This window comes from Macrobrachium rosenbergii, chromosome 51 (genome assembly GCF_040412425.1).
Source record: "Macrobrachium rosenbergii isolate ZJJX-2024 chromosome 51, ASM4041242v1, whole genome shotgun sequence".
Lineage (NCBI taxonomy): Eukaryota > Metazoa > Arthropoda > Malacostraca > Decapoda > Palaemonidae > Macrobrachium > Macrobrachium rosenbergii.
The window spans coordinates 25,488,388-25,515,887 of record NC_089791.1 but is presented as its reverse complement, the minus strand read 5'-3'; the positions used below and the strand labels follow the sequence as shown (position 1 = coordinate 25,515,887).

Sequence of the window (27,500 nt, the reverse complement as noted above, 5' to 3'; positions counted from 1 at the left end):
ACGAGTGATTTAAGCAGATTCCTGAGTTTCGCCAGTATAGTACATTTCGCTTTTAGAATTCCTCCGAGCTGAAGGTGATAATTGAAGGAAAGTGGGTGGAGGAGGAGGAGGAGGAGGAGGAGGAGGAGGAGGAGGAGGAAATACGAGGCTGGCGAGGGGCGGGGGAAGGGGGTGCAATAGTTGATACCTTAAAATAACCTTGGGTGAATTACATTCCTCCGCAGGCATGTCCCAAAGAATTCCGATAACCTCTTGCGTTTCTATACCAACTTGAGTTATTGAATTAATGCATACTCACACAAACGTATATAAATAATAACGCTGAAACATTACCGTTATTAAAATCCGTCTACCGCAAGTTTCAATCTTTTATTCAAGGCTTCAGAATGTCTTAGAGTAAAGGCCAAAGATCTTGCAATCTGTTATTTCAATTTCCTCGAGACCATTATACTGTTTATATTTTAGATACCTTTTTTAATTCCAGGAACAGAGGTCTGGCTATTTCTAATCAGCCCAACCGGCGCAAATAAAGTGACGAGATTGCTGTAAGAGTTTTTTTTTTTTTTCAATAATTCATACATATGCATTCATACATATACCTAATACATACAAAAAAGAAACAGAATTATACATTCAAGATGATGTATGCATTCAAACAAATACCTAATACATACAAAACAGAAAAAGAAATATACATTAAAGTTGACGTATTTAAACAAATACACATGTATCTACTATGCATTTTCCTGGGACTCAATATATACAGAACAGAAACAGAATTATACATTTAAGTTGATGTGTTCAAGTATATACAAATGCATTTATTGTGTATTTCCCTGTAAATCAGTATACAGAAACCAGAAACAGAATTATACATATATGTTGACGTATTTAAACACATACGTATTCATTGTGCATTTTCCTGGAACTCAATATATACAAAACAAAAACCGATTTATACATTTGAGGAGATGTATTGGCACAAATACAATGTATTTATCGTGCCTTTTTCTGTAACTGTCTCTCTCTCTCTCTCTCTCTCTCTCTCTCTCTCTCTCTCTCTCTCTCTCTCTCTCTCTCTCTATATATATATATATATATATATATATATATATATATATAAAAAATATATAAAACAAAAAACGATTTATACATTTGAGTAGATGAATTTACACAAATGCAATGTATTTATTGTGCCTTTCCCCGTAAATCAATATTTATAAAAAACAAAAAACCATTTATTCATTTGAGTAGATGTATTTACACAAATACAGCTGTATTCATCGTGCCGTTTCCCCAGAACTCAACCGACATGACCAACACCTGTCAATCATCTCAAAGACGTCACAAACAAAGCAGCTTCAAGCCGAATCTGTCATTGCGGGAATACAGACTGTAATTTAACTCGCCGTGCAATACTTGCAATACCTGTTCATTGGGCGAATGCACTACCAACATATCACAGCTCCGGGCCAATTAACGTTCTGGTTTGCACGCCCACACCTGCCCACGCAAGAGGGCTACATGCCTCACCTGCCCTACGATATTTCAAGAGTTTTTTTTTTTTTATGCAGTGGGATTCCATGTACGTTTACTGAGGAGGTGGGGAGTGGGGGAAGAGAGTTCGTGTAATACAATATTTTTTTGTTTCTTGCTTCTTAAATCAATATGAGCATTTTCTAGTAACTTTAGACGAACACAATTATTTATATATGTACACATTACACACACACACACACACACACACACATATATATATATATATATATATATATATATATGTATATGTATGTGTGTGTGTGTGTGTGTGTGTGTGTGTGTGTGTGTGTGTGTGAGTGTGTGTGATTGTATGTATGCATATTTATGTGATTACAACTGAAAACTCAATAAATCATATTGAAACCCATATACTCGTATAGGCTACAAGGAAAATAGATTAACATTCTATTAAACAATGTTGTGACCCAACGCCAACTTTAGAAGAAATTAGTTTTCAATTACATAAAAGGATGCTTATCCTACACATATGTGAAGTAATTCCCTTTACTAAAATATTCTCAGGTAATTATTATTCAGTGAGGCATTTTATCAATTTTATTAATTTATAAATAAGTTACAGTATCCAATTTCGAATGGCTGCCATTGTTCCACTTTTCCCTTTTTCACGGACTGAGTAATTCACTCCATTCAAAGTCTATTACTTTTGTTCTTTTATTTTCGCTTCCTCTTTTATCGATTCTACTTCTATTACCCTCATTCATGAACACCAAAAGGGGTATTGGGATGCCCCGAGCTTGACCACAAAAAAAAAAAAAAAAAAAAAAAAAAAAAAAAAAAAAAAAAACGCATTCAAACCCGAAAGACAAAAAAAAAAAAAAAAAAAAAATGTATCCTTACCTCCCTCAACCCAGAGGGTTCTGCATTCCACAAAAAAAAAAAAAAAAAAAAGGCTGAGTCACCAGTTCTCTCTTTCAGCTCCGCGTGCACCAAACACCACCACCTGGATATTTGTTTGCTGCTGTGCTCTGTTGCTGGTGTTTGCTGCAATAACCTTGAGCCGGAGATGTTATTGAAGAACGCAAGAACACAAGGAGTCACGTCCATCGTCAACTGATATTGTTTCGGTGACTTGTGACGGAGGGCTTGTCGTTCTGGGTGCGCCGTGTGACGCTGGGATTTAATTCGTCCGGATGACGAGAATAAATCATAAACAGACATATTTAGGCCATTAGACGATTTGAGAACAAAAATGGCATTGATTTCAGTAGTGACAATAGTCTTGACATTAATAGTGACATTCAGATTTAATTTGTGGGAATGACTAAATCACGTAAAGAAATATTTAGGCCATGAGACGATTTGAGAACAAAAAATGGCATTGCTTTCAGTAGTGATATTAATAGTGACATTAATAGTGACATTCAGATTTAATTTGTGGGAATGACTAAATCACGTAAAGAAATATTTGGACATTATTAGACAATTTGAGAACAAAAATTATCAGTTTAATGATAGGGAACGTGGATGGTTTAAAAACCAGGTAAAATGCCAGTAATTTTAATAATAATTAAAATGGCTTGATTAAAATCGAGAAAATGGACACGGATTAAATATTTATATTTATTTTGTCCGGATGACTAGAATAAATCACATAAGGAAATATTCAGACGACCAGACGATTTGAGAGCTAAAATGGAGTTACTCGGAATGGTCATTTCAATGATAGGGAACATGGCTGTTTCAAAAAGTGGGTAACTGCTAGTAATTTTAATAATTTTGAATAAGGCCGGTTTAAAAATTGGGGAAAATGCTAGTAATTTCTATCGTAATGAAAACGGCTGGTGTAAAAAGTGGGGAATATGTAAATGGATTAAAAATTAATAGCATGATAAGATTTTCATAACAACGACCAAAGCTACTCAGAAATTAATAAGAAGGAATATTTACAATAGAAATACAGAGGTAACTCAAACGCCTACGGACGAAAGAGTCGAAACCTTACAAGGCGATGATGGCATTCCAAAAAATGAACACATTCCAAACAATGCACCGAATTTATCAAATAGAGAATAACTTTTTGAAGTAAAGAAAAACCCTTAATGTATAACGATCCTTCAACACAGGCGAAAAACAAAATAACCTCAGGATCAAATAAAGGATCGAATAACACTTGAGAGACTCACACACACACCTGACGTGTCGAGGAATGAAAAAAATAATAAAAAAAAAAAATCAACCAGGTCTGAGAGAAGAAGCAAACAGAATCTTCTCGGCATTCCATCGTAACCGATTGTCAGAACGTGTACAAAACCCGTCTTTACCACGAACGAAAACACGCCATTGTGTGTTATAAAGAACCGCCAAAATCCAAGATCTTTCACATTACAGGCTGCTTTGAATAAAGTGATCGATGCCGGCGGTAGTTCAAGTTTACGACATTGTCGATGATTACCCCGGGCTACTTGTTGCCAACAGCGCCTGGCTGAATTACGGTACAGAGCTTCGTTGTTATTGGTTCATACCTATGGACGACTCGAGTTGCCAGTTAGTCAATTTCTAACGACATTTTTCGTTGCAACGTTAACACTACGTGTTTTCAACTAGCCGATCAAATTGACATGGTATGTTTATACACCATGCTTAAAATATAAAAATATGGGTGTCATACTGGCTCGAAGGGAGTGTTGATCTAAATGAGGTTGAGTGGAGCATGAAAACAGACCAAATATGAAAATTATGTACTTATATTGAATCTGACGGGGTAATAATGGCAGCTGTTTCATGTGCTATTTCTTTCAATTATATATTTACGACAAATCGACTACACAAGAACCTGAGCAACAATTTCAAAAACTGTAATGTACCTGCAAATAGCTGATATGTACCTATATAAATATATATATATATATATATATATATATATATATATATATATATACATATATATAAATATATATATATATATATATATATATTATATATATATATATATATATATATATATATATATATATGTATAATATATGTGTGTATGTATATATTACACACACACATACATATATATATATATACATATAAATTTATATATATATATATATATATATATATATATATATATATATATATATATATATATATATATATATATATATGGGTGTGGTGCGTATGTAAGCACGTGGAGGTGGGAGAAAACCCACGTACTAATCTGCATACCACAACACCAAATATGCACGAATTCAAACCCCGCACGACAACAAACCGTTGCGACAATAATAAATTAATTTCACGCTTCCAACAGGTCGATGCTACGGTATGCCCAAACCCTCCATTATAAAAAAAAAAAAAAAACAAGCTTTTTAAAAGCAGCCTCCGGGACGCGAAAACAAACACTCGGAAATTGCATCGCAATTCATCGCACAACATTAAAACTACTACTACGAGTCCATTAATGCCTATGATCCCCGCCCCCAAAGCTCGATCACTGATCGCGGGATTAAAAGGCTGATGCCGAAAGGGATTACCTCTAAACAAATTGACTCGACACATGACAGCCATGTTCAATGTTTTCTATCTCTCTCTCTCTCTCTCTCTCTGTCATCATCGCGTTTTTGGAAACGTGTCGGGGGACGGGAGGGGAGAGAGGGGTTGGGTGGGGAGGGGGAGGAGAGGGGTAGGGGTGGGGAGGGGGATGATGAGTTGACTAACCGTCCAACCCACCCAACACTAAATTTTTGAAAACCATGGGTGAGGGGTAGGGGCGGTTGAGGGGGATGGGGAGGGTGAGGAGGAGGTGTGGGAAGGGGGGAGGAGATCAAGTTGATCAGCGCCCCTCTCCCTCCCCCCGGGTGGGGTGGGGAGGGGAGCACGGGTGATGTTGATCCACCGCCCCCACCCCAACACAAAATTTTAGAAACGTGAGGGGGAGGGGGAGATCAGGTTGATCAGCGCCCCCTCCCTCCCCCTGGGTGGGGTGGGGTGGGGAGGGGAGGAGAGCACGGGTCAAATTGACCCCCCCCCACCACACAAGATTTTGGAAACGTATGGAGGAGGGGTGGGGGAGGGGAAGGTCACGTTGATCACTCCCAACCTTTAATAAAATTACTGAATGACTATATCTGTTCCTTGTTTCCTTTGTCTCTCTTCTCTCTCTCTCTCTCTCTCTCTCTCTCTCTCTCTCTCTCAATACGTTCAATGTGCATTACACAATCGTTTGATCTTCCGCTGCCCCTTGTATTCTAATCCGTTTTATCTCGAAAGTTTCTTTACATTATAAAAACTCTCTCTCTCTCTCTTTTTGTTCCGTGTCATTTTTTCCCTTTTTCTATCAAAGGACTTTTCATTCGTGCTCCTATTGATTATCATCAACTTTCTGTCACTCCACCCATACGTCAAAAGACACGAATCTCTCTCTCTCTCTCTCTCTCTCTCTCTCTCTCTCTCTCTCTCTCTCTCTCTCGACCATTTTTCTCTATTTCTCTGTTAATTATTCATCTAGGACCATAACTGTTTGACGCCAGTTAAGTGCCCAGTGAATCTACTCTCTACTCTCTCTCTCTCTCTCTCTCTCTCTCTCTCTCTCTCTCTCTCATAAAATTTCGAATACCATGCAGAACATCAATGACAAATCGCCACCCATAAACAGCAATTGAGAATTTTAAGCAGCTCAAGCTACAAACAGACTAAAAAAAAAAAGTATTACAAGTCAAGTTACAAATAGACCAAAAAAAAAAAAAAAATTACGAGTCAAAAGGTAATTACAGGAATACGTTTACATCAACAAGATGGCATCCAGCTATCTTCCGTCATTTTTTACTGAGGGGAAATAAAGGTGAAGTCAGGATTGGTATTATGTTTCTTTGTCCTGCGGTTGCCACGATTGTTTTGTTTTCAGTACTGTTAGTTCCTTACTTTTATCCAATTAATATTTTATCATTATTTACAATTTTTATTTGTGAATGATTTTGACATGTACTGGGTACAATGAAATTATACATTGGCATCCTTACGCATACCGATTATATATATGTGTATATATATATATATATATATATATATATATATATATATATATATATATATGTGTGTGTGTGTGTGTGTGTGTGTGTGTGTGTGTGTGTGTGTGTATATGAATTTACATAAAATATTTTCATACATGCTACTTATACTTTACTGTTACCACACCACTTTCATAACATACAGTAGCAATTTACTTTTACAAGAATACTAGGGAACCTCACTGCAAAATTCAATGGAAAACAAAGTTCGGAAAAAGAAAACTCTCAAACCCTTATACAAAGAGAAGAAGAAAGTATGAACCCATTACGACCCATTAAAACCACCGTACGAAAATCATTAGGAGTAAATTACGATCTTTTTTCCAAGCCCGTAATGATATGCAACGGTTTGCATATCATTTGCAGTACATCACTCCTTAACGACCCTCTTCCAAGCAGGAATTACTGTCAAAAGAGTCTCCTGTTGCTGGAACACACCTCGGCAATTACGATCTCCAACGTCATGACACGGCGTTCATTTACAATTACGAATTTGCACTAATGATGGCGATACATCTTTGCTAGTAGAATTCCAAGTCACGAACAAAATTAAAACAAGAACTCCTTGTTTACTTTTAGCACGGTGCCAACTACCTGACTTTGGTAGTTGCAACGCCACTTTTCAACTTCCAGTTCATCAGTCACCATACGCTGGATTTGAAAATTATATTCTGACCTCGATGGTCCCAATGCCAGTTTTCTATTTCCAATTTATCAGCCACCATACACTGGATTTGAAAATGACATTCTGGCCTCAAACGTCGCAACGCCACTTTTCAACTTCCAATTTATCAGCCGCCATACGCTTGATTTGAAAATAACATTCTGACCTCGATGGTCGTAACGCCACTTTTCAACTTCCAATTTATCAGTCAACACATACGCTGGATTTGAAAATGACATTTCTGACCTTGATAGTCGCAACGACACTTTTCAATTTCCGTATAATTGGTCTGGAAATGCCATTCGAAGAAAAATATATATCAAGATAAAGATATTCTTTGATTATTCAACTTTTCAGTTTCTATATACAGTAACTGGTCTGGAAATGCCATTCAAAAAACAAAAAACAAAAATTTACCAAGATAAGGATTATTCTTTTATTACTCCATTTTCGGTTTCTAAATAATTGGTCTGAAAATGCCATTCGAAAAAAAAAACTCAAGAAAAGAATATTGCTGTATTATTCCATGACCCGTTGCCTCATTACGATGACTTTGATGATGGCATTCGAAGCCAAGGAAAAAGCCAAGGTCTCACGCACATTATATGCTTCTCGGCTGTCCTTTGATATGCTTAATTTGGCAGAGAAGGTCAGACGTGAACAAAGAATCAAGGCTATGGACAGACTAACTAACCCTACCCCGCGTCACTTTAGAATTGTTCCCAAGGTGACATTTGATATCAAAAAAAAAAAAAAAAAAAAAAAAAAAAATCGATATCAACTAAAAATAAAAATAAGAAAAAATGCGCCGAAGTTTCTTCGAGGCAATCGAGTTTTTTGTACAGCGTATAACGCTGTGTGAAAGGCTCAGCCCCGGCCACGAACTTCTCAGCCGCGGCCCATGAAACTTTCATCCACGGCCCGGTGGTGGCCTGTGTTGTTGGCACCCATCGCGGTGCCAGACGCACGACCATGGCTAACTTTAACCTTAAATAAAATAAAAACTACTGAGGCTAGAGGGCTGCAATTTGATATTTTGATGACTGGAGGGTGGATGGTCAACATCCCAATTTGCAGCCCTCTAGCCTCAGTAGTTTTTAAGATCTGAGGGCGGACAGAAAAAGTGCGGACGGACAGACAAAGCCATCGCAATAGTTTTCTTTTATATACCAGCCTTATCTACCGCGTAGGCACCCTAAGAATTTCCATCATTTGCGATAAATAAAATACATGATACTGCCAGATACAAAGCAAAGCAAATTCAACTGAGCCGTCTCCTTGGCTCAGTCTCAAAATAAGGCAAACCTCCTAAGGTCAGATCGGGCACCTTGAATTATTAACGAAACTGAAATATTTGAAATTCCCACAATAAAAGCTGTATTTTGAACTTTCAAGCACCGAGGCGAGTAGTGGATTTTCGAGGAGACGGAAAAAACAGTGAGATTGTATTGGACAGAGAATGGATAATTGCAAACTGGCTAGGGAATAAAATTTTTATGATTATGTAGTCTTGAGGGAATGTTTTTTTTACGTACATTTTTATTATGATTCATTATATGAGTCTGTTTTGAATTTGTAAGGTCTGGTAATGCTATGGAAGAAAGATATTTGCTGATTGTGAATATAAGTCACTTTGATGAATTTGAAAGATTTGGTAATAATAATAATAATAATAATAATAATAATAATAATAATAATAATAGCTCAAAAACGAAGCTCGTGAATAAACCCATCATTAAAAAATACTTATTGTAGCATGAGTCTTCAAGTGGAGAAATAAATCCATAGTTATGTAAATGTACATCTATATTTAAAGATGAAATCTGTACAGATTCCCGAAAGCTATCTGTACAGATCTATCTTTAAATACAGATGTACATTTACATAACTGTGGATTTGCTTCTCCAACCCTATCATTATTTAAAAACTTCATTTCATTACAAAACCTTTCAAATTCAGCAAATATCCTACTTCCATAGCATTACCAAGCCTTGTAAATTCAAAATGGACTCATACAATGAATCGCAATAAGAATGTACATAAAAAAAGCATTCCATCTAAGACTACATTATCATAAAAATTTTATCCCCTAGTATGTTTGCAGTCATCCATTCTCAAGGCTACAATGCACACTACGCAAACAGACAAACGACCAAGATATTTTTTTCCGATACTGTAAGACAACTCTGGCATCCAGAGGCACGATAATCACCCGAGGGGAACATTAACCAGATAAGTCGCATGCGTAAAGTCAGCAAGAATCCTTTCGGCGATAATTAAGAGATTGTCTTTAGCCGGTGAGTCCACGTGTCGCATCAATTATAAAACTTCGGCAAACACGGGCGTGAACGAGCTACGCACCGAGAGAGAGAGAGAGAGAGAGAGAGAGAGAGAGAGAGAGAGAGAGAGAGAGAGAGAGAGAGAAGTGGGTGGGTGGAAGCAACGTGGGCGGAGGAGGTAAGAATAGATGGTCGGTGAGATACGGTGGGCGGGATCGGTTAAGTGACATAGGATATAAATAGGAGGCATTGAAGCCTAAGAGGGGAATGGATATAACAAGATGATGAAGCCGAGCCTAAAAAGGAGTAGAGAGAGAGAGAGAGAGAGAGAGAGAGAGAGAGAGAGAGAGAGAGAGAGAGAGAGAGAGAGAGAGATGCACTCATGTGGAAGGAAGGAACTAACATTACCACAAGCAGAAACAGGAGAGAGATATACAAATATATCTAACGGTTTATTAAGAAGAGAGAGAGAGAGAGAGAGAGAGAGAGAGAGAGAGAGAGAGAGAGAGAGAGAGAGAGAGAGAGAATTAAATATATACAGTATGATGTACTATTACCAAAAACCAAAATAACTAAACCAATCAGTTCAATATAAAGAGATGAAGCCGAGCCTAAAGAGAGAGAGAGAGAGAGAGAGAGAGAGAGAGAGAGAGAGAAATAATATATACAGATGATGCACTATTACCAAAACCCAAAATAACTAAACCAATCAGTTCAATATACAGAGATGAAGCCGAGCCTAAAAGAGAGAGAGAGAGAGAGAGAGAGAGAGAGAGAGAGAGAGAGAGAGAGAGAGAGAGAGAGAGAGAGAGAGAGAGAGCTGATTACGATTCGAAAGATATCAGATCTGTAGAGCAACATACATCAAAATAAAGATGATGGATGTACAAGTCTTTAGGGAGTCTAGACCAACAGGCATTTCGGCCATACCTCTTCTAAATAATAATGTAAGTGAAATGGCAACAAATATCAAAAGAATTAACATAAAAAATAAGTTATTTCTTTTTTACAATGAACATTAAAATAAAAATATAGTTTTTCTTGTTTATATTGAATAAAATATATAGTTTTTCTTGTTTATATTGAATAAAATATATAGTTTTTCTTGTTTATATTGAATAAAATATATAGTTTTTCTTGTTTATATGGAATAGACTGTTTATCAAGCAATGTCAAAATCGAATTTAATGGCATAATCAAGTTAATGATAAGTATATTTCTTTACAATGAATAGACTGTTTATCAAGATATGCAAAAATCGACTTTATGGGTACAAGCAAGTTAATGATACAGGAAAAATAAAAAAGAATATTAAAAAAAATTCACATTCTTAAAACGAAAAATAAACCAAAAACTTATCCTAAACGAATATAACCTTCAAGCCGAGCCGTCGATAATACGGAGGACCGAAAACTGGGTCCCAATATCCATACATAAACGGCGCTGAAAATCGACGATGCCAATAACTTTCCACCGGTCGACTCTGTTATAGAATTCCTGCCTGGTGCGTCGCTTCATATCCTGATGTCGATGGGTCGATCCACGGGCAACAGGTGCAATGCATACATCGACAAATTGCCCTTCCGGCGAAGGACATAAAAGCTTTGGAGGCCCAGTTTTTGGGAAGCGAATATTAGCGATTTTTTTTTTTAAGCCTCTACTGATATTTTCATTGGGAAGTGCAAATGAGGAATGGATTATTAATTTACATCCGTCATAATTATTTTGATGTTTGTTACTCTACGGATCTGATATCTTTCTAATTTTAATTAACTGACTTCCCAAACTCTCTCTCTCTCTCTCTCTCTCTATGTCTATATATATATATATATATATATATATATATATATATATATATAAATACAAACACATACGTGTATATGTGTGTGTATATATATATATATATATATATATATATATATATATATATATATATATATATATATATATATATATATATATAAAATTTTGAGACCAGAGAAATCTTGAACCATAAGTAACAAGGATAGATATTCGATTTAAACGAACGAATGAATGAACAACTTACAGGTAAAAATAAACATTTCAACACATTATCCTTCCAAGTCAAAACATCTACGAAACACAAGAACAACATCCTTGATCACAAAAGACAAAAAAAAAAAAGATAAAAAAACTCACAGAAATAAACAACAACTATTTTTTACAAAGTCAGGTACTACATAAAAGGAGGTGTTTCATTTCACACTCGGCTAAAGTCTTCAAAAAACTGTGAAGACCAACAATACGTCATTTACATCCAGACAGGTAGAAGAGACATCGAGACTTCGGCCTGACTTCACCTTGGGACTTCTTTTAGGACGTCAGTGCTCAGTCAGTCAGATGGAGGAACAAGTATAGTACAAGAATGCAGTTCCTCTGAAGACTGGAACACGAGGAAATTGGCTCTCATGAGCAGTGGACTGATTGATTGATTGGTTACTTTCAACTGGCGCCAACAATTATGATAGTGGGAGCAGGATATAGATTCCTTTGTTGTTAAAACAATAGACGACACTTTTTCTACAGTAATTAGATTCATGCAATAAAAAGAAAACATACAAATAAAAAACTTTTATTAGCAATTACAAAATGTTTTCTCACATAAGAAAACAATATTCAAAATAATTTCACACAACTAACATCCAACAAACCAATCCATCCCTAGCGAGTACATAGCAAAAGAAAAAAATAAATAAATACATTCCAGAAAAAAGTATCTCTAATCGAACAAGGTATTATGAAACCAAAAAAAGTTGATTAATACCCAAAGGTTAAGTCAAGCAGCCAAATGAAAAAGCCCAAACTCCCATAATAATGGCAGCGGGCCGACAGCCTAATTAAATGCAAAACCATAATTGCCACTTGTTATGGCACGTAGGGGAACAGAAACTGGAAAACTCCATACCACAGAGAACCTGTTCCGGCCAGGAATACTGAACCGTTTCATAATCTGCGCATTAAAGTCCGCGCGATTAATTCGTCCACCTTTTTGGCAAATTAGGAATTATGAGCAGCACCATTCTGTGTTATTGAAATTTACGTACACTGCCAATTTATAAATTATAAATTAATATTTCTTCGCCGAGGGCATGACTGGAATAATGGAACAATAGTTCTTTCCAGTTAAAGACGTTATTATAGTTTAAGATATCTTATTGCAAACACTATATATGAATAATTTAGTCGAAGCTGAATTTCTGGACAATTTTCAACTATCTTTCCTGTAGTATAACAGTATATTAACAAAGAATATAGCAGGTATCACCTAGGCAGTCATGGAATGTGGAAACATATAATCTGTCTCTACTGATACAAAATGCAGTATAATTCGTCCCCCAAACTCTTTTTTTGGGGCAAATTGTCGAATATGCAATTATAATTTTCTTTGAGTTAGCTGCACCTACGGTGATTTTATTAATAACGAATTCTCGTTTCAGTAAAGTATCATGTCTGTGTCTCTCTCTCTCACCATCCAGGATGTATGGTGAGAGAGAGACACGCTCGACAGTTAGCTGAAACAGAAAATCAATGATAAAATCACTGTTGATGCAGATGATTCAGAAAAATTAAAAAAAAAAGCATATTCGACACTGCCAAATAAATTAGAAGAATTGAACTACATTTGTATCACCAGAGACAAACTATGTTTCCACGACTGCCTAGATGATACCTGCTATTCTTTGTTAATATAGGACTGTTATATTACAGGAAAATAGTTGAAAATTGTCCATAAAATAAGTTTCGATTTAATTATTCATATATAGTGTTTGCAATAAGATATCTTAGACTGTAATAACATCTTTAACAGGAAAGAGCTATTGCTCTATTATTCCAGCCATGCCCTCAGCGAAGAAATAACATAATTTATAATGCACATATAAGGCAGTAAACATAAATTTCATTAACGCAAAATGACGCTGCTTCGTGATTCCTAACAAGAATATAGTTGCTACTAACGAGCGAGAAAATATGCTTCTTGCTCTATAAATAGCATCTTCCACCAACAAAAAGATATGGTGAATTTTACATAAGTTTCACGATTTTTAATTCTACTGTACTTTATTTCTTTCCAGGTCAGCGGAAATCATTCTTCAAAATAAAAGAAAATTAAACCGTTCTGTTAATTTTCAGCGAAATGACCATAAAAAAATCGAAAATTTAATTGTGATCTCATCAGTGCATCGTCGATAACATTAGAACTGACGATGCCAGTTTGCAGCAGTAGATAAAATCAGCAATCAACTAATAGCAGCAGGCTATATAGCCCCAAGTTCCGTATAAAGGAAATTATTATTATTATTATTATTATTATTATTCACAAGATGAACCCTATTCATATGAAACAAGCCTACAGGGGCCACTGAAGTGAAATTCAGGCTTCCAAAGAATACGGTGCTCATTTGAGAGAAGTAACAGAAGGTAATACGAAATACAGAAGGAAGAGATCAGTAATTGTGGCAGCTCCCTTAAACATGCTAAAACCTCAACGGAACATCAGTAGAATGACCAAGTACTTTGAGCAGATTCACAAAGAAAATGGGAATTTTGTGAAGGATAAAAAATACTGAAGCGTTTTCAAGTGCGTGAATATACCACAAAAATCAAAACAAGCAAACTTACATCGACAATAATAATAATAATAATAATAATAATAATAATAATAATAATAATAATAATAATATGTATTTTGCTGTTGTTGTTGCATATGTGAGTACAAGGTAACTTCCCCGTTCTCTTTTCGATTCAATGTTATCATTTGAAATTATAATTTACTCATAAATCCGCAAATTGGAAATGTTACTTCTTATTATCTTCACGTTCATTGGTATCATAACACCTCAAAATCCTACATCAGATTTATGAGCATATACTGAAAATAACATATTAAATAAATTTATTTATTGACCATTTTTGTCTTGAATTTCTATACAAATCTCGGTGCTGTTTTTCTCTGTTTTCGCGTGGTGGTACATTCTATTCTCTTTCACTCTTTCATCTCACGCGCGCATCCTATTTAACGAATGACTGCAAGCGAGTTAAAAGCCTCTTTCAGCTCGTTCCATTATGAACACATACGCATGAATAATTACGTGATACGCATCTGACGACAAATCGCAAAAAAAACAAAAATCATAACAATTCACAACAACAATTTCATTGGTCGTTTGCACAAAAAAGGTCACGCAGCATATGAGCAATCATACGAGTATTGTTGTTGAAAGCAACCCCCCCCCCTCACCCTTTGCCCTTCCCCTGCCCCCTCCCGAAAAAATATTATGTTTGCACATGAACTCCGACCTTCCTTTCTCTCTACCCTTTTGTTTAATCTGTTTTCATCGGGGAGAATCCAATCAACCGTGTCAATTTCCATCGCCACTCCGTGAGAGCCTCGGCAACAAAAAAAAAAAAAAAGGGAATTTGAAAGACAATAAAACCGTCGATGAATTCGGCAGTAAATCATAATGGATTGTAAAACTGTGAAGAACTGTCTGTTGGCTAAATAATTTGCACTTTACGAGATCGCGTCGGAGAACAAACTTCATTCTGCGTATGTGTTATTGTGTGTGTGTGTGTACATGCGCGCGCACGCGTGGAAGTACTGGCGTTTGGTATTGTATTCACAAAGCCACTTTCCTTTTCGGATGGGAAAACTAATATAAGTTTCATAAACCATCAGCATATAAAGACTTAAAATTAATAAAGGAAAATACAGATTCTATTAATTCCATGTAGTTATTCAAATACAAAATGTCGCGCAGCAGAATAAAATCATATTTGAAAATCATTAAAGAAAAAGGCAAGTTTTTTAATAAATGGCGGAAAGTAATTAGTCGAGTCCTGATTTATCGACATCAACGTAGGGATGAACTTTGTCAACTTATTTCAAGTTAAAATGTCAAAGCAAATCATTGCAGTAGTTCACCTGCGCGAGTCGAAGTTGTATGTGCAACGCCCTTAGAGTTTGTTAGATTTTATCGTAATCCCGCTAAGATTCCGCACAGCTATCTTGATCTCACGCACAAAAGACTTTAAATAAGTTTAATAAGTGTACAGAAAGCAATAAAAATGCCAGGGTGGCGTGAAAGAACAATTGTAAGAAACCTGAGAAAATTTGTTTATTATCTGAATTAAGAAAAGAGAAAGATCGAACAGACTTTGGAAAATAATAAAAGCAATGCAATTACATACTACTGACATAAAGACCACATATTTCAATGAACTTTCATAGGATATTTATTTATAAAACAATTGAATATTTCTTGAAAAAAAAATGGAATATCTCACCTTCATTGGCAGCGACTAATCCCAGGATGAAAATGAGAAGGAAAGCGTCCATATTTGCCCGAACTTTTTGCGAAATATCTCTTCCTTCCTCTTACGACTTCCGCGTTTCAAAAAACTCGCCTGAAGTTTCCTCCAAGTTGAAGAACCATCGTAACACAAAGGAAAACACTTTATTTTTTTATATAGATATATTTCCCAAGAGAATGATAATATACAGAAGACCCTGAATTAACAGACTCACTACTTTACAAAGTTCAATAACAATTCGAGTTCAGATTACGGAATTCTCGCGTCGGGTCGTATAGTACAAGTTCTCACAACCATTAAGAGCATCACCGCGGCGGACGGAGCGCATCCTTACGCGACGGTGTCTGGCCTCACACTGAGAGAGAATCGCTGAGTGTGTGTCGAGTCGAGACTGAGACTCCGTTTTCCTAAAATCCAAATCCTCTTCTCTTCCCCATATCACTAACCCCCCCCACACTCATCCATTCCCCGCCCCCTTTACACCCCTCACCTTCCTTATAGTCTCCCCGACACTGTAAAACGCCTTTGACCAAGTGATCGAAGTAGCACGTAAGAAGTTGGAATTTCACTTAAATTATTTCGTTTAAATGAGTTACCTCTCTCTCTCTCTCTCTCTCTCTCAAAACCAATCAAATCTGACCAACTCATTTCAAAATTTGCACCAGCGACACCCATCGAATTTCTTCACCAACTATGACCTTGAAAACGAAGACAGACCCAAGAATCTTTTTTTTTTTTAATCTTATGCGAAACCCTTGGATGATCTGTGGGCGGGGTTGCAGTCATGGGCGGGGTTAATTTTCGGTCGCGGGCGGGGCGAGAACGGTAGCGCCAAAGCGTGTCGATTAAGCAGAATGTAGCACGTAATCTCTACAAATTAACTTTTCGCCGACGGAGGGAGGCCTTTTCCGACTGGTACTGCCGGGATCCCGGATGAGGAAATAATATCCTTGAAATTAAGCAGGATTCTTTATAATCCTTCGTCTCCAGGGATGGTGAGGATGATTAATATTACCCACGCATGTACATACACGCACATACACACAGTAGTTCAATAATGTGTCTACAACATCAGAATGTATATGTGTGTATGTAAGACATATATATATATGAATATATATATATATATGAATATATATATATATATATATATATGTATGTATGTATGTATGTATGTATGTATGTATTTGTATATATATACATACATATATATGTGTAAGTGTATATATATATATATATATATGAATATATATGAATATATATATGTATGTATGTGTGTATATATATATATACACATATATATGTATATGTATATAAACTTTATAATACTAAATAAACGTATGAACACGCTGTTACCAACAGTAACCATTTCTCAAGAACAAAAAACCGAATCAATAACGTACATAGATGGACGACCAGGAATTTTTTTCCGAAACACTTTGGTAATGCGTCCACGAATTTACAATATGTACATGGTTTTCCATTATGATTTTAAAGAAATGTATGAACACACACTGTTACCTACAAAGAAACAAACATTCGAACCAGTAAACAACTCGCAAACAACAACATGAGAGACGAAATAAGAAACAACAAACAACAAAAAAAAGGTAATTTTTCACGTCCAAAAAAATAGCAAAACACGAAAACACATCTAAACAACATTGCAAATAAATAAAATAATAAAAACAAACTCGAAACAACAAACAACAACAAAAAAGATAGTTTTTTCATGTCCAAAAAATTGCAGAACACGAAAACATCTAAACAACATTGCAAATAAACAAAAAACTCGAAACAACAAACAATAACAAAGGTATTTTTTCACGTTCCAAAAAACTGCAAAACACGAAATCACTTCTAAACAACACTGCAAATAAATAAAAAAAAAAACTCGAAACAAAAAATGGGGTAATTTTTCACGTCAAAAAAATTGCGAAGCACGAAAACACATCTGAACACCATTGCAAATAAATTTTAAAAATCGGAACAACAAACCTTAACAAAGGTAATTTTTTCACGTCCAAAAAGATTGCAAAACACGAAATCACTTCTAAACAACACTGCAAATAAATAAAACAAAACTCGAAACAAAAAAAAGGGGGTAATTTTTTCACGTCGAAAAAAATTGCAAAACACGAAAACACATCTAAACAACATCGCAAATAAATAAAATAAAAAAAAAACAAAATCGTAAACTTCGATAACGCGAAGACGTCGTTAACCTACGGATACCTGTGGTGTACCTGGATATATCTCAGGTCTTCTAATGACAATTTTGTGGTCCTGACGTGACACGAGGTTCCTAAAGAAGCGAGAAAAATGGATGCATAAAAAACCGTAGGCTTTGACATAGGGCTCAAAAAACACTTCCTCTAACTTCTCTGGCTCTGGGTGTGTGTGTGTGTGTGTGTGTGTGTGTGTGTGTGTGTGTGTGTGTGTGAGTGAGAGAGAGAGAGAGAGAGAGAGAGAGAGAGAGAGAGAGAGAGAGAGAGATCGGAAATTCTGTTGTCAATATTCTGTTTTTATCAACAACAAAAACAACTTCGATAATAATAATAATAATAATAATAATAATAATAATAATAATAATAATAATAATAATAATTTAAAAGATACTCATAGTAGCATGAGTCTTAAAATGAAGAAACAAATCCACAATTACGCATATGTACATTAATATATATTAAAGATAAAACTGTATAGTTTTATCTTGAAGTACATATACATAACTGTGAATTAGTTTCTCCAATAATAATAATTATAATAATAATAATAACAACAATAATAATAATAATAATAATAATTTAATAATAATAATAATAATAATAATAATTTATTTTCATTTAGGTTAGGTCCCACATACAACTATAGGATGCGGATACAAGTGGGACAAAAGCACTAATAAAATAAATATAAGGGAGATAATCATTTGAAAGACAAATACTCGATAACTACTAACAACAATAAAAAATTATAATAATGAAGATAATCATATTTATTATTATCATTTGTTGCAAGGCAACGAAAGTAAATAGTTTTATTTCCCATTCTAGTTCAATGTAACTTGACGATCATAAACAATTTGCAGCACTCTCTCTCTCTCTACCTATATATATATATATATATATATATATATATATATATATATATATATATATATATATATATATATATATATATATATATATATATATATATATATATATATATAAAACATTCACCAATTCCAGCTCCTTTAAAATTAAGAAGTACAACTGTTCTCTTGAACTGGCATCGAGTGATCCGCTTCTTAAGATCTTATCTACATTCATCGGCATTTATCGCATCTACCTGACCTTTGGTCACAGACTAGCGACCTTTCACTACAACAGCGATAACCTCCAGATCTCTTTTCGTCACAGTTTAGCGACCTTCGACGGATGCCTGCTAAAACTCACCGATTTCCGCGTTCGGTCGATATTTCTTATTGAATACAATAGAATATACGGAATTTAGGCCAAAGGCCATGCGCTGGGACCCATTGAGGTTATTCAACGCTGAAATGGAAATTAACAGTGGTAAGGTTTGAATTGTGCAACAGGAAGAAAACCACAGTTTCACTATGAAACAAGTATTAGGAGAGGGTGGAAACTAAGATGGAAGAAAGAGAATATGAACGGAGGCACAGTAAAAGGAATGAAAAGGGTCGCAGCTAGGTGCCGAACGGACGCTGTAAAGAACCTTAAGTATTACCTACAGTGCACCGCATGAGGTGCACCGACAGCACTAGCCCCTTACGGAATATTACTTATTGTATCTTCGAGAACATTCGATTCTTCTTCATCACACGTCGTGGGATCTACAGCAAAGTGAGAAACTGCGTAGGAACAAGCCTTTGTCCTTTAAAGGTGAATGTCTGTAGGGCTACAGCTACCCCTCCCCCCCCCCCTACTGCCTATGTTGTACATGTTAGGCTTGTTGCTACCATCGGCTCTGAATTGCAAAGTCGATGCAATGCGTACGTGGTCAGTCCCTTCGTATCTTTACGCATCCTGCGACTTCTAATGACTGTGGTCTTTCTCAACCAGAATCCTACGCAAATCTCTTTGGGAGGAGGGAGTCTCATTCCTCAAAAACTCTGTAACTTCTGTAACCGTTTGTAATAATAATAATAATAATAACAATAATAATAATAATAATAACAGCGTTTATTTCAGTTCAGGGCAGTATGCAGAGATAAACAGTGTAGGAATAATAATGCTAATAATAATAATAATAATAATAATAATAATAATAATAATTACACTTAGAGACGGTATCTTACTAATAGCATTTTATTAATTTTATTAGTTACCGCTAGAGACAATTCACTAGCGGTTTTGTGAAAAAGAAGAGTGAACAGCAAATCACAACAACAACAACAACAACAACAACAATAATAATAATAATAATAATAATAATAATAATAATAATAATAATAATAATAATAATAATAATAGGCTCTGAAGAATACATACGGATGATAGCGAAGTGAAATGGTACTAGAGAAGATAACATTCTTAGCGGCTATATGGAGTTCGAAGAGAAAAACGCAAAACAGTACCGTGAACATAGTAGGAATACTTATCACAGAATGTTGACCTTTCGCGACCTCGCATCGCAGCAGCCTTAGGTCATCTCAATATACAAGCAAAATGAGCTTGCTTACACACATTTCATATACAAGCAAAGTGAGCTTGTTTTCACACATTCCATATACAAGCAAAATGAGCTTGTTTTCACACATTCCACATACAAAGAAAGTGAGATTGTTTACACACATTTCATTTACAAGCAAAGTGAGCTTGTTTTCACACATTCCATATATAAGCAAAGTGAGCTGGGGTATATACATTCCAGATACAAGCAAAGTGAGATTGTATACAAACATTCCATATACAAGCAAAGTGAGATTGTTTATACACATACCATATACAAGCAAAGTGAGCTTAGTTACGCATATACCATATACAAGCAAAGTGAGTTTGCCTATACACATTCCATATACAAGCAAAGTGAACTTGTTTTCACACATTCCATATACTGTTCCAGCAACGCGAGCTTGTTTGCACACATTCCATATACAAGCAAAGCGAGCTTGCTTTCATACATTCCATTTACAAGCAAAGTGAGCTTGTTTTCACTCATTCCAACAAGTAACGAACAGGCAACAAGGCAAGGTCTTGCGAGCTGGAATGGAGGCGTTCGTTGCGTGGACTGAATCCATAAACCTTGCTTTCCTCAAAATAAATGTTTAAGGTCGGGAACAGCTAGAGTCAATTCATATTGACCGACCTGGACGTAGTGGAATTTTCTTACTGAGTTATCTTCTTGACTGAAGTTAATATGACATTAGCGAAGAGACATCCATTGCAGGCCGTTTCCGAGAAGATAGTACTATAATTGTTTATTAACTAAAGAATTAAATGGGAATAATTTGCATGTACAGAATAAGCGACCATAGATTCATCGCTATGAGCTTAAACAGTATTATTATGACTGATACAGTTACAGCATTATATTCACGTACGTACAGTACGCCTAATGTATGTGTACATGCAGAAAGAGAAGGATTTTCAACTTTGTACCAGCATAAACAAAACTACACCGTCAACAGCAAAATCGATATTCGGCCCACGAATTCCGACATATGTGACAAAGGCTTGGTAGCACCGAGTTGCTGAACTCAATATAGTACTTGCGTTCGCAGTAACCCTTCAGGAGTACTGCTGTTCCCTGTCACCTGGTCTACAAGAATATGCAACATCACGGAACACACATTCTTCATACAAATCAGGAAGAAGAAGGTAAGAAGAGTTGGCTAATGAAAGAATGAGAGTCACTGAAATGGAAAAGTGGGGTGGAGGGGTGTGGACAAAGGGGTGATGGATAAAAGGGCGGGGAGGGGATTATGGATAAAGGGATGATGGGGAAAGGGTGGGGGGTTGTGGATAAAAGGGCGGGGAAGGGGTATGGATAAAGGGGTAATGGGTAAAAGGGTGGGGGTATGCATAAAGGGGTGGTTGGTAAATTGGTAAGGGGTAGATGGATAAAGGGTGATGGGTAAATGGGTGAAGGGAGGTATGGATAAAGGGGTGATGAGTAAAGGGTGGTGGGTCATGGAGAAAGGGGTAATGGGTAAAAGGGTGAGGGGAGGTATGGATAAAGGGGTGATGGATAAAAGGGTGGGGTGGGGTATGGATAAAGGGGTGATGGATAAAAGGGTGGGGAGGGGGTTATGGATAAAGGGGTGATGGGTAAAAGGATGGGAAGGGGGAAGGATAAGGGTGACGGATAAAAGGGTGGGTGGGGAAGGATAAAGGGTGATGGATAAAAGGGTGGATGGGGGAAGGATGGGGGTGAAGGGTAAAAGGGTAATGGATAAAAATGGATAAAAGGGTGGGGAGGGGGTTATGGATAAAGGGATGGTGGGTAAAAGGCGGGTGGGGGAAGGATAAAGGGCGATGGGTAAATGCGTGGGGTATGGACAAATGGGTGATGGGTTGGGTAAAAGGGTTTGTTGGGGGGGAGGATAAAAGGGTGATGGATAAAAGGTAGATGGATAAAGGGTGATGGGTCAATGGGTGAAGGGAGATATGGATAAAGGGGTGATGAGTAAAGGGTGGTGGGTCATGGAGAAAGGGGTAATGGGTAAAAGGGTGAGGGGAGGTATGGATAAAGGGGTGATGGATAAAAGGGTGGGGGTGGGGTATGGATAAAGGGTGATGGATAAAAGGGTGGGGAGGGGGTTATGGATAAAGGGGTGATGGGTAAAAGGATGGATGGGGGAAGGATAAAGGGTGATGGGTAAAAGGGTGGGGTATGGATAAAGGGGTAATGGTTAAAAGGGTGGGGAGGGGGTTATGGATAAAGGGGTGGTGGGTAAAAGGCGGGGTGGGGAACGATAAAGGGGCGATGGGTAAATGCGTGGGGGTATGGACAAATGGGTGATGGGTTGGGTAAAAGGGTTTGTTGGGGGAGGATAAAAGGGTGATGGATAAAAGAATGGAGAGGGGGTATGGATAAAGGGGTGGTGGAAAAAATGGTGGGGGAAGGAAAAAGGGGTGATGAGTGAAAGTGTGGAGGGTGATGGATAAAAGTGTGGGGATGGGGTATGGATAAAGGGGTGATTGACAAAAGGGTGGGGAGGGGGTTATGGATAAAGGGGTGATGGATAAAAGGGTGGGTGGGGGAAGGATAAAAGGGAGATGGGTAAAAGGGTAGAGGGATATGGATAAAGCGGTGATGGGTAGAGAAGAGGGGTGAGGAGTGATCCCAAAGATTTCGTCTCTGGGTTCAACTCGGGCTTGTTCTATTATGCAAGAATCCCGTCTTCCGTCTCTCATATGGGCGTCTTTTATTTCAGCCAAGTCTGTTCATGCGAAAGGACCCCATATATTACAGATCAGACTGGGGATCAAAGTGATATTTGAGTGATTTGCACACTTAGAGAGAGAGAGAGAGAGAGAGAGAGAGAGAGAGAGAGAGAGAGAGAGAGAGAGAGAGAGCGAGAGAGATTTAGTATAACTGGTAAATGCTAAGAATGCTGCAGAGAGAGAGAGAGAGAGAGAGAGAGAAAATTTAGTAAAATCGAAAAATGCTAAGAATGCTGCAGAGAGAGAGAGAGAGAGAGAGAGAGAGAGAGAGAGAGAGAGAGAGAGAGAGAGAGAGAATTTAGTAAAATAAAAATGCTAAGAATGCTGCAGAGAGAGAGAGAGAGAGAGAGAGAGAGAGAGAGAGAGAGTAAAATCAAAAAATGCTAAGAAAGAGAGAGAGAGAGAGAGAGAGAGAGAGAGAGAGAGAGAGAGATTTAGTAAAATAAAAAAATGCTAAGAATGCTGCAGAGAGATGCTGCAGAGAGAGAGAGAGAGAGAGAGAGAGAGAGAGAGAGAGAGAGAGAGAGAATTTAGTAAAATCAAAAAATGCTAAAAGCTGCAGAGAGAGAGAGAGAGAGAGAGAGAGAGAGAGAGAGAGAGAGAGAGAGAGAATTTAGTAAAATCGAAAATGCTAAACGCTGCACGCTGAGAGAGAGAGAGAGAGAGAGAGAGAGAGAGATCCTTCTTCAAAGAACTAAGCTGCAAGAATTCCTACGAAGAATGGCGATGCTTAATTCATTCAGATTAATTCCCGATTTCTTATTTCCACTGCTGCCGACGGATTCCTCGGGAATCATATAAGCCAAAGCTGTCAAACTGATGTAGGAGCAGAGTGGCTTACTTGTTTATTAATGAAAAAAATCAATTTCATTCAGAAATTTCAATATTTACTCTTATTCTTCAAAGTGAATTTTCTTGACTTTCAAAACTGAAATTATAGGTTGTAAAACCCCATTAATTACTGTGTAATCAGATGATACGAATTGTTGACAGATAATTAAGAAATCTTTCCTATCTTGATTACACAGTGTTCCAGGATTAATTCTCTCTCTCTCTCTCTCTCTCTCTCTCTCTCTCTCTCTCTCTCTCTCTACAGAAAAGCAAACTTTTACCAATTTCCGCTCTCTCGCTGGTCCTCACATACTTGAAGCCAGCGTTCGATCCCTGAACCGAACGAAGAGGGAACGAATTGGGAGTTTCCTTACCAATTCAGCACGCCTCTATTGCCCCAAACAGTGAATTGTGTGCCTGGTGGTTAGTACCCTGTTGGGGATAGCAAGTGAGGGTAAATAGAAAGAGAAAAAAAAAAGAAAGAATGGCAAGAGCGCTTTAAAAATTTTCATCGCCATATAATTAAAATGGGTTTGTCTCATACCATCGGGATGAGACCATTCGTCTGATAACCTCTCTCTCTCTCTCTCTCTCTCTCTCTCTCTCTCTCTAGCGTTCTTAGCATTTATCGATTTTACTAAATTCTCTCTCTCTCTCTCTGTCTCCCGAGCTTTCTTATCATTTATTAATTTTACTAAATTCTCTCTCTCTCTCTCTCTCTCTCTCTCTCGTGTTCTTAGCAGTTATCGATTTGACTAAATTCTTTCTCTCTCTCCTTACAGCGTTTCAGCATTTATCGATTATACTAAATTCTCTCTCTCTCTCTCTCTCTCTCTCGCATTCTTATCATTTATTAATTTTACTAAATTTTTTTTTCTCTCTCTCTAGAATTCTTAGCATTTATCGATTTTACTAAATTCTCTCTCTCTCTCTACAGCGCTCCAGCATTTATCGATGGTACTAAACTCTCTCTCTCTCTCTCTCTCTCTCTCTCTCTCTCTCTCTCTCTAGCTTTCTTATCATTTATTAATTTTACTAAATTCTCTCTCTCTCTCTCTCTCTCTCTCTGCCAATGCCATGCTTCAGGTACGCTCGTCCTCAAAAGCAGCATCCGAATACCAGGGTGTCAATCATAAACACAAACACGCCATTGTTTGTTTAGGCACCAGACGAACCCGGGGGGTGCGCCGTCACAAACATTTCCTGGTGGTGACGGCCGGTTGACGCGGATGTGATATGATCCCATGGAAGAAGAATTCGGACATTACCATCACAGTCCTTAATTTACCATCACAATCCCTAATTTACCATCACAATCCTCAATTTACCATCACAATCATCACTTGATGAAGCGTCTTGCATGTGGAAGGGGACAAGGCGTCAGGACTACAGTTCTGTCCCTGGGGCTGAATGAGGCTGAGGTTTCTGGGTGGCCTTGGGTATAAAGGTAATAAGGTGTTAGGTGGGTATTTGGGGTATCAGGCCTGATACTGCACTTTTAAGAAATTTATTTTTTTTTGCGGGGGTGGGAGGTTGCAGAGGTCGAGACGGACATGCTACCCAAAGGAAGCCCAGCTTAAAATGAGTAAGCAGACTTCATCTCTTAACATGACAGATTCGCCTCTTTACCTTGGGCAGGTTATATGGTTCACGAAATACCGAAAGAGTCGTAAAAGTAGTTACTGATTGATTGATAGGTGTAAGCTGGGGTCGCAGTGGCTACATGATTTCTATCAAGTATATATACTGACCAATTCAAAATTGACTAGCGGTGGGCGCCTGTTTGTTTATGGTAATTATTTTTACCTAATAGAATTCTCCTTGTATTTTAATAATTTACTTACATTTTTATTTATTCATTTATTCTCTTTGGAATCTTGAATTTCAAGTCAAAGGCCCCTGTAGGCTTGTTCCATATGAATAGGGTTCATCTTCTGAATAATAATAATAATAATAATAATAATAATAATAATAATAATAATAATAATAATAATAATAATCTATAAATAAGCCACAGCCGGCCTTGTGCTTGTTCGGTCACAGCCTGTCAGTGGCCTGTAACTGAGCTTGCATGCCATCATGCTTATAAATATCATTCATCTATAATAGACACAGTGCTTCCGAATTTACTGAAAGCTATAACCGAGCTTTTGCGTGTTACCTTGCACACTCAAGCCAAGTATAAATCCAAACTTTGTTAGTAAATGTGTTTTACATCGTGCTCGTTGGTTTGTAAATATATTTGATAAAGCTGACACATAGGTAAAAGCGCCCCCTTAACCTCACATTAAGAAATAGACGCAAACAGACACAAAGTGTCGAATTAATTAACTAGTGATGTCTGGAGATGATATATTAGGTGAGTGAAAGTATGAGGATGTTGAGTGAAGTTAATGTCCTCTAGCCATCTTTAAAATTCAACTAAGGGAACATACTGCTGGTTCGCTGGTATAGAGGTTAGTGTCATGGCACGCCACTCAGATGTCCCGGTTTCGCATCTCCCATAGGGGAATGAAAGATCACTGGCTCTGTATCATGATCAGTTACTGCTGCAGTGTGGGGTCTGCGGTGGGAGGTTGAAACCAACATTCTTTGGAAGCTTGAATTTCAAGTCAACGGACCCGTTTGATGTGCTTGTTCCATATGAGTAGGTTTCATCTACCGAAATATTTTAATAAATAAAATACAATCTTATAGGAAATGCCTCTGCTTGCAATCGGAATAAGTTCTCCAGAAGTCTCTACATTTAGTCTAAGAAACAAGGAAATTCTCTGAAGATAAAGTTAAAATTTAGGATATCGGTTCCGCCAGCTTATGTCCTGGTGTGTAGGTGTAGGTGTGAATAGGAGTTATTTACCATGCCCCGGTGTGTAGGTGTAGGTGTAAATAAGAACTGTTCACTATACTCTTGTGTGTGGGTATATGCTATAAACAAATCTTAGGTTATTTATTTTTTATACATAAAACATGGTGAAGATTATAACATAAAAGGTTTTATTAATTTTTTACTAAAGTTTTTTTTTAACTTTTTATAATATCTTTACATTCTTGTTTAAGATACTGCTAAATTCGGAAAGTTGACTCCAATCATTACTGCTTTTTTGCTTAGTATGAATAAATTCTGATTTAATCTAATGCAAGGCCTTAAAGTTCATTATCTGTTTGAAAATCGTTTGATGTATTTTTTCCTCGAGTTAAGATCTCGAGGCAAAATAAGAAAAGCGATGCATAAGCCTGACACGAGAAACAATGATTATATTGAGCTTTCTGCAATTCCTCGGCGAAAGAAAAGATCTATTATGAGAACCCAGAGAACACTAATCCTAACATTATTTTCATTACAAATACACATTTCATATAAATATATGTAAATATATGAAATATATATATATCTATATATATATATAAAATATATTTATATTTATATATATATATATATATA

At 36.8% G+C, this 27,500-nt stretch overlaps 1 protein-coding gene across 1 annotated transcript in view; it reads right to left on the bottom strand.

Annotated features, from left to right (window-relative positions):
- Window positions 1-16,187, bottom strand: part of LOC136833228 (roundabout homolog 2-like) — a 29,698-nt gene extending 13,511 nt beyond the window's left edge. Inside the window, 1 exon segment of the mRNA XM_067095100.1 lies at window positions 15,804-16,187. Within this exon segment, the coding sequence (XP_066951201.1) occupies window positions 15,804-15,855 (52 nt within the window). The 5' untranslated portion in view covers window positions 15,856-16,187.
- Window positions 16,188-27,500: the final 11,313 nt, after the last annotated feature.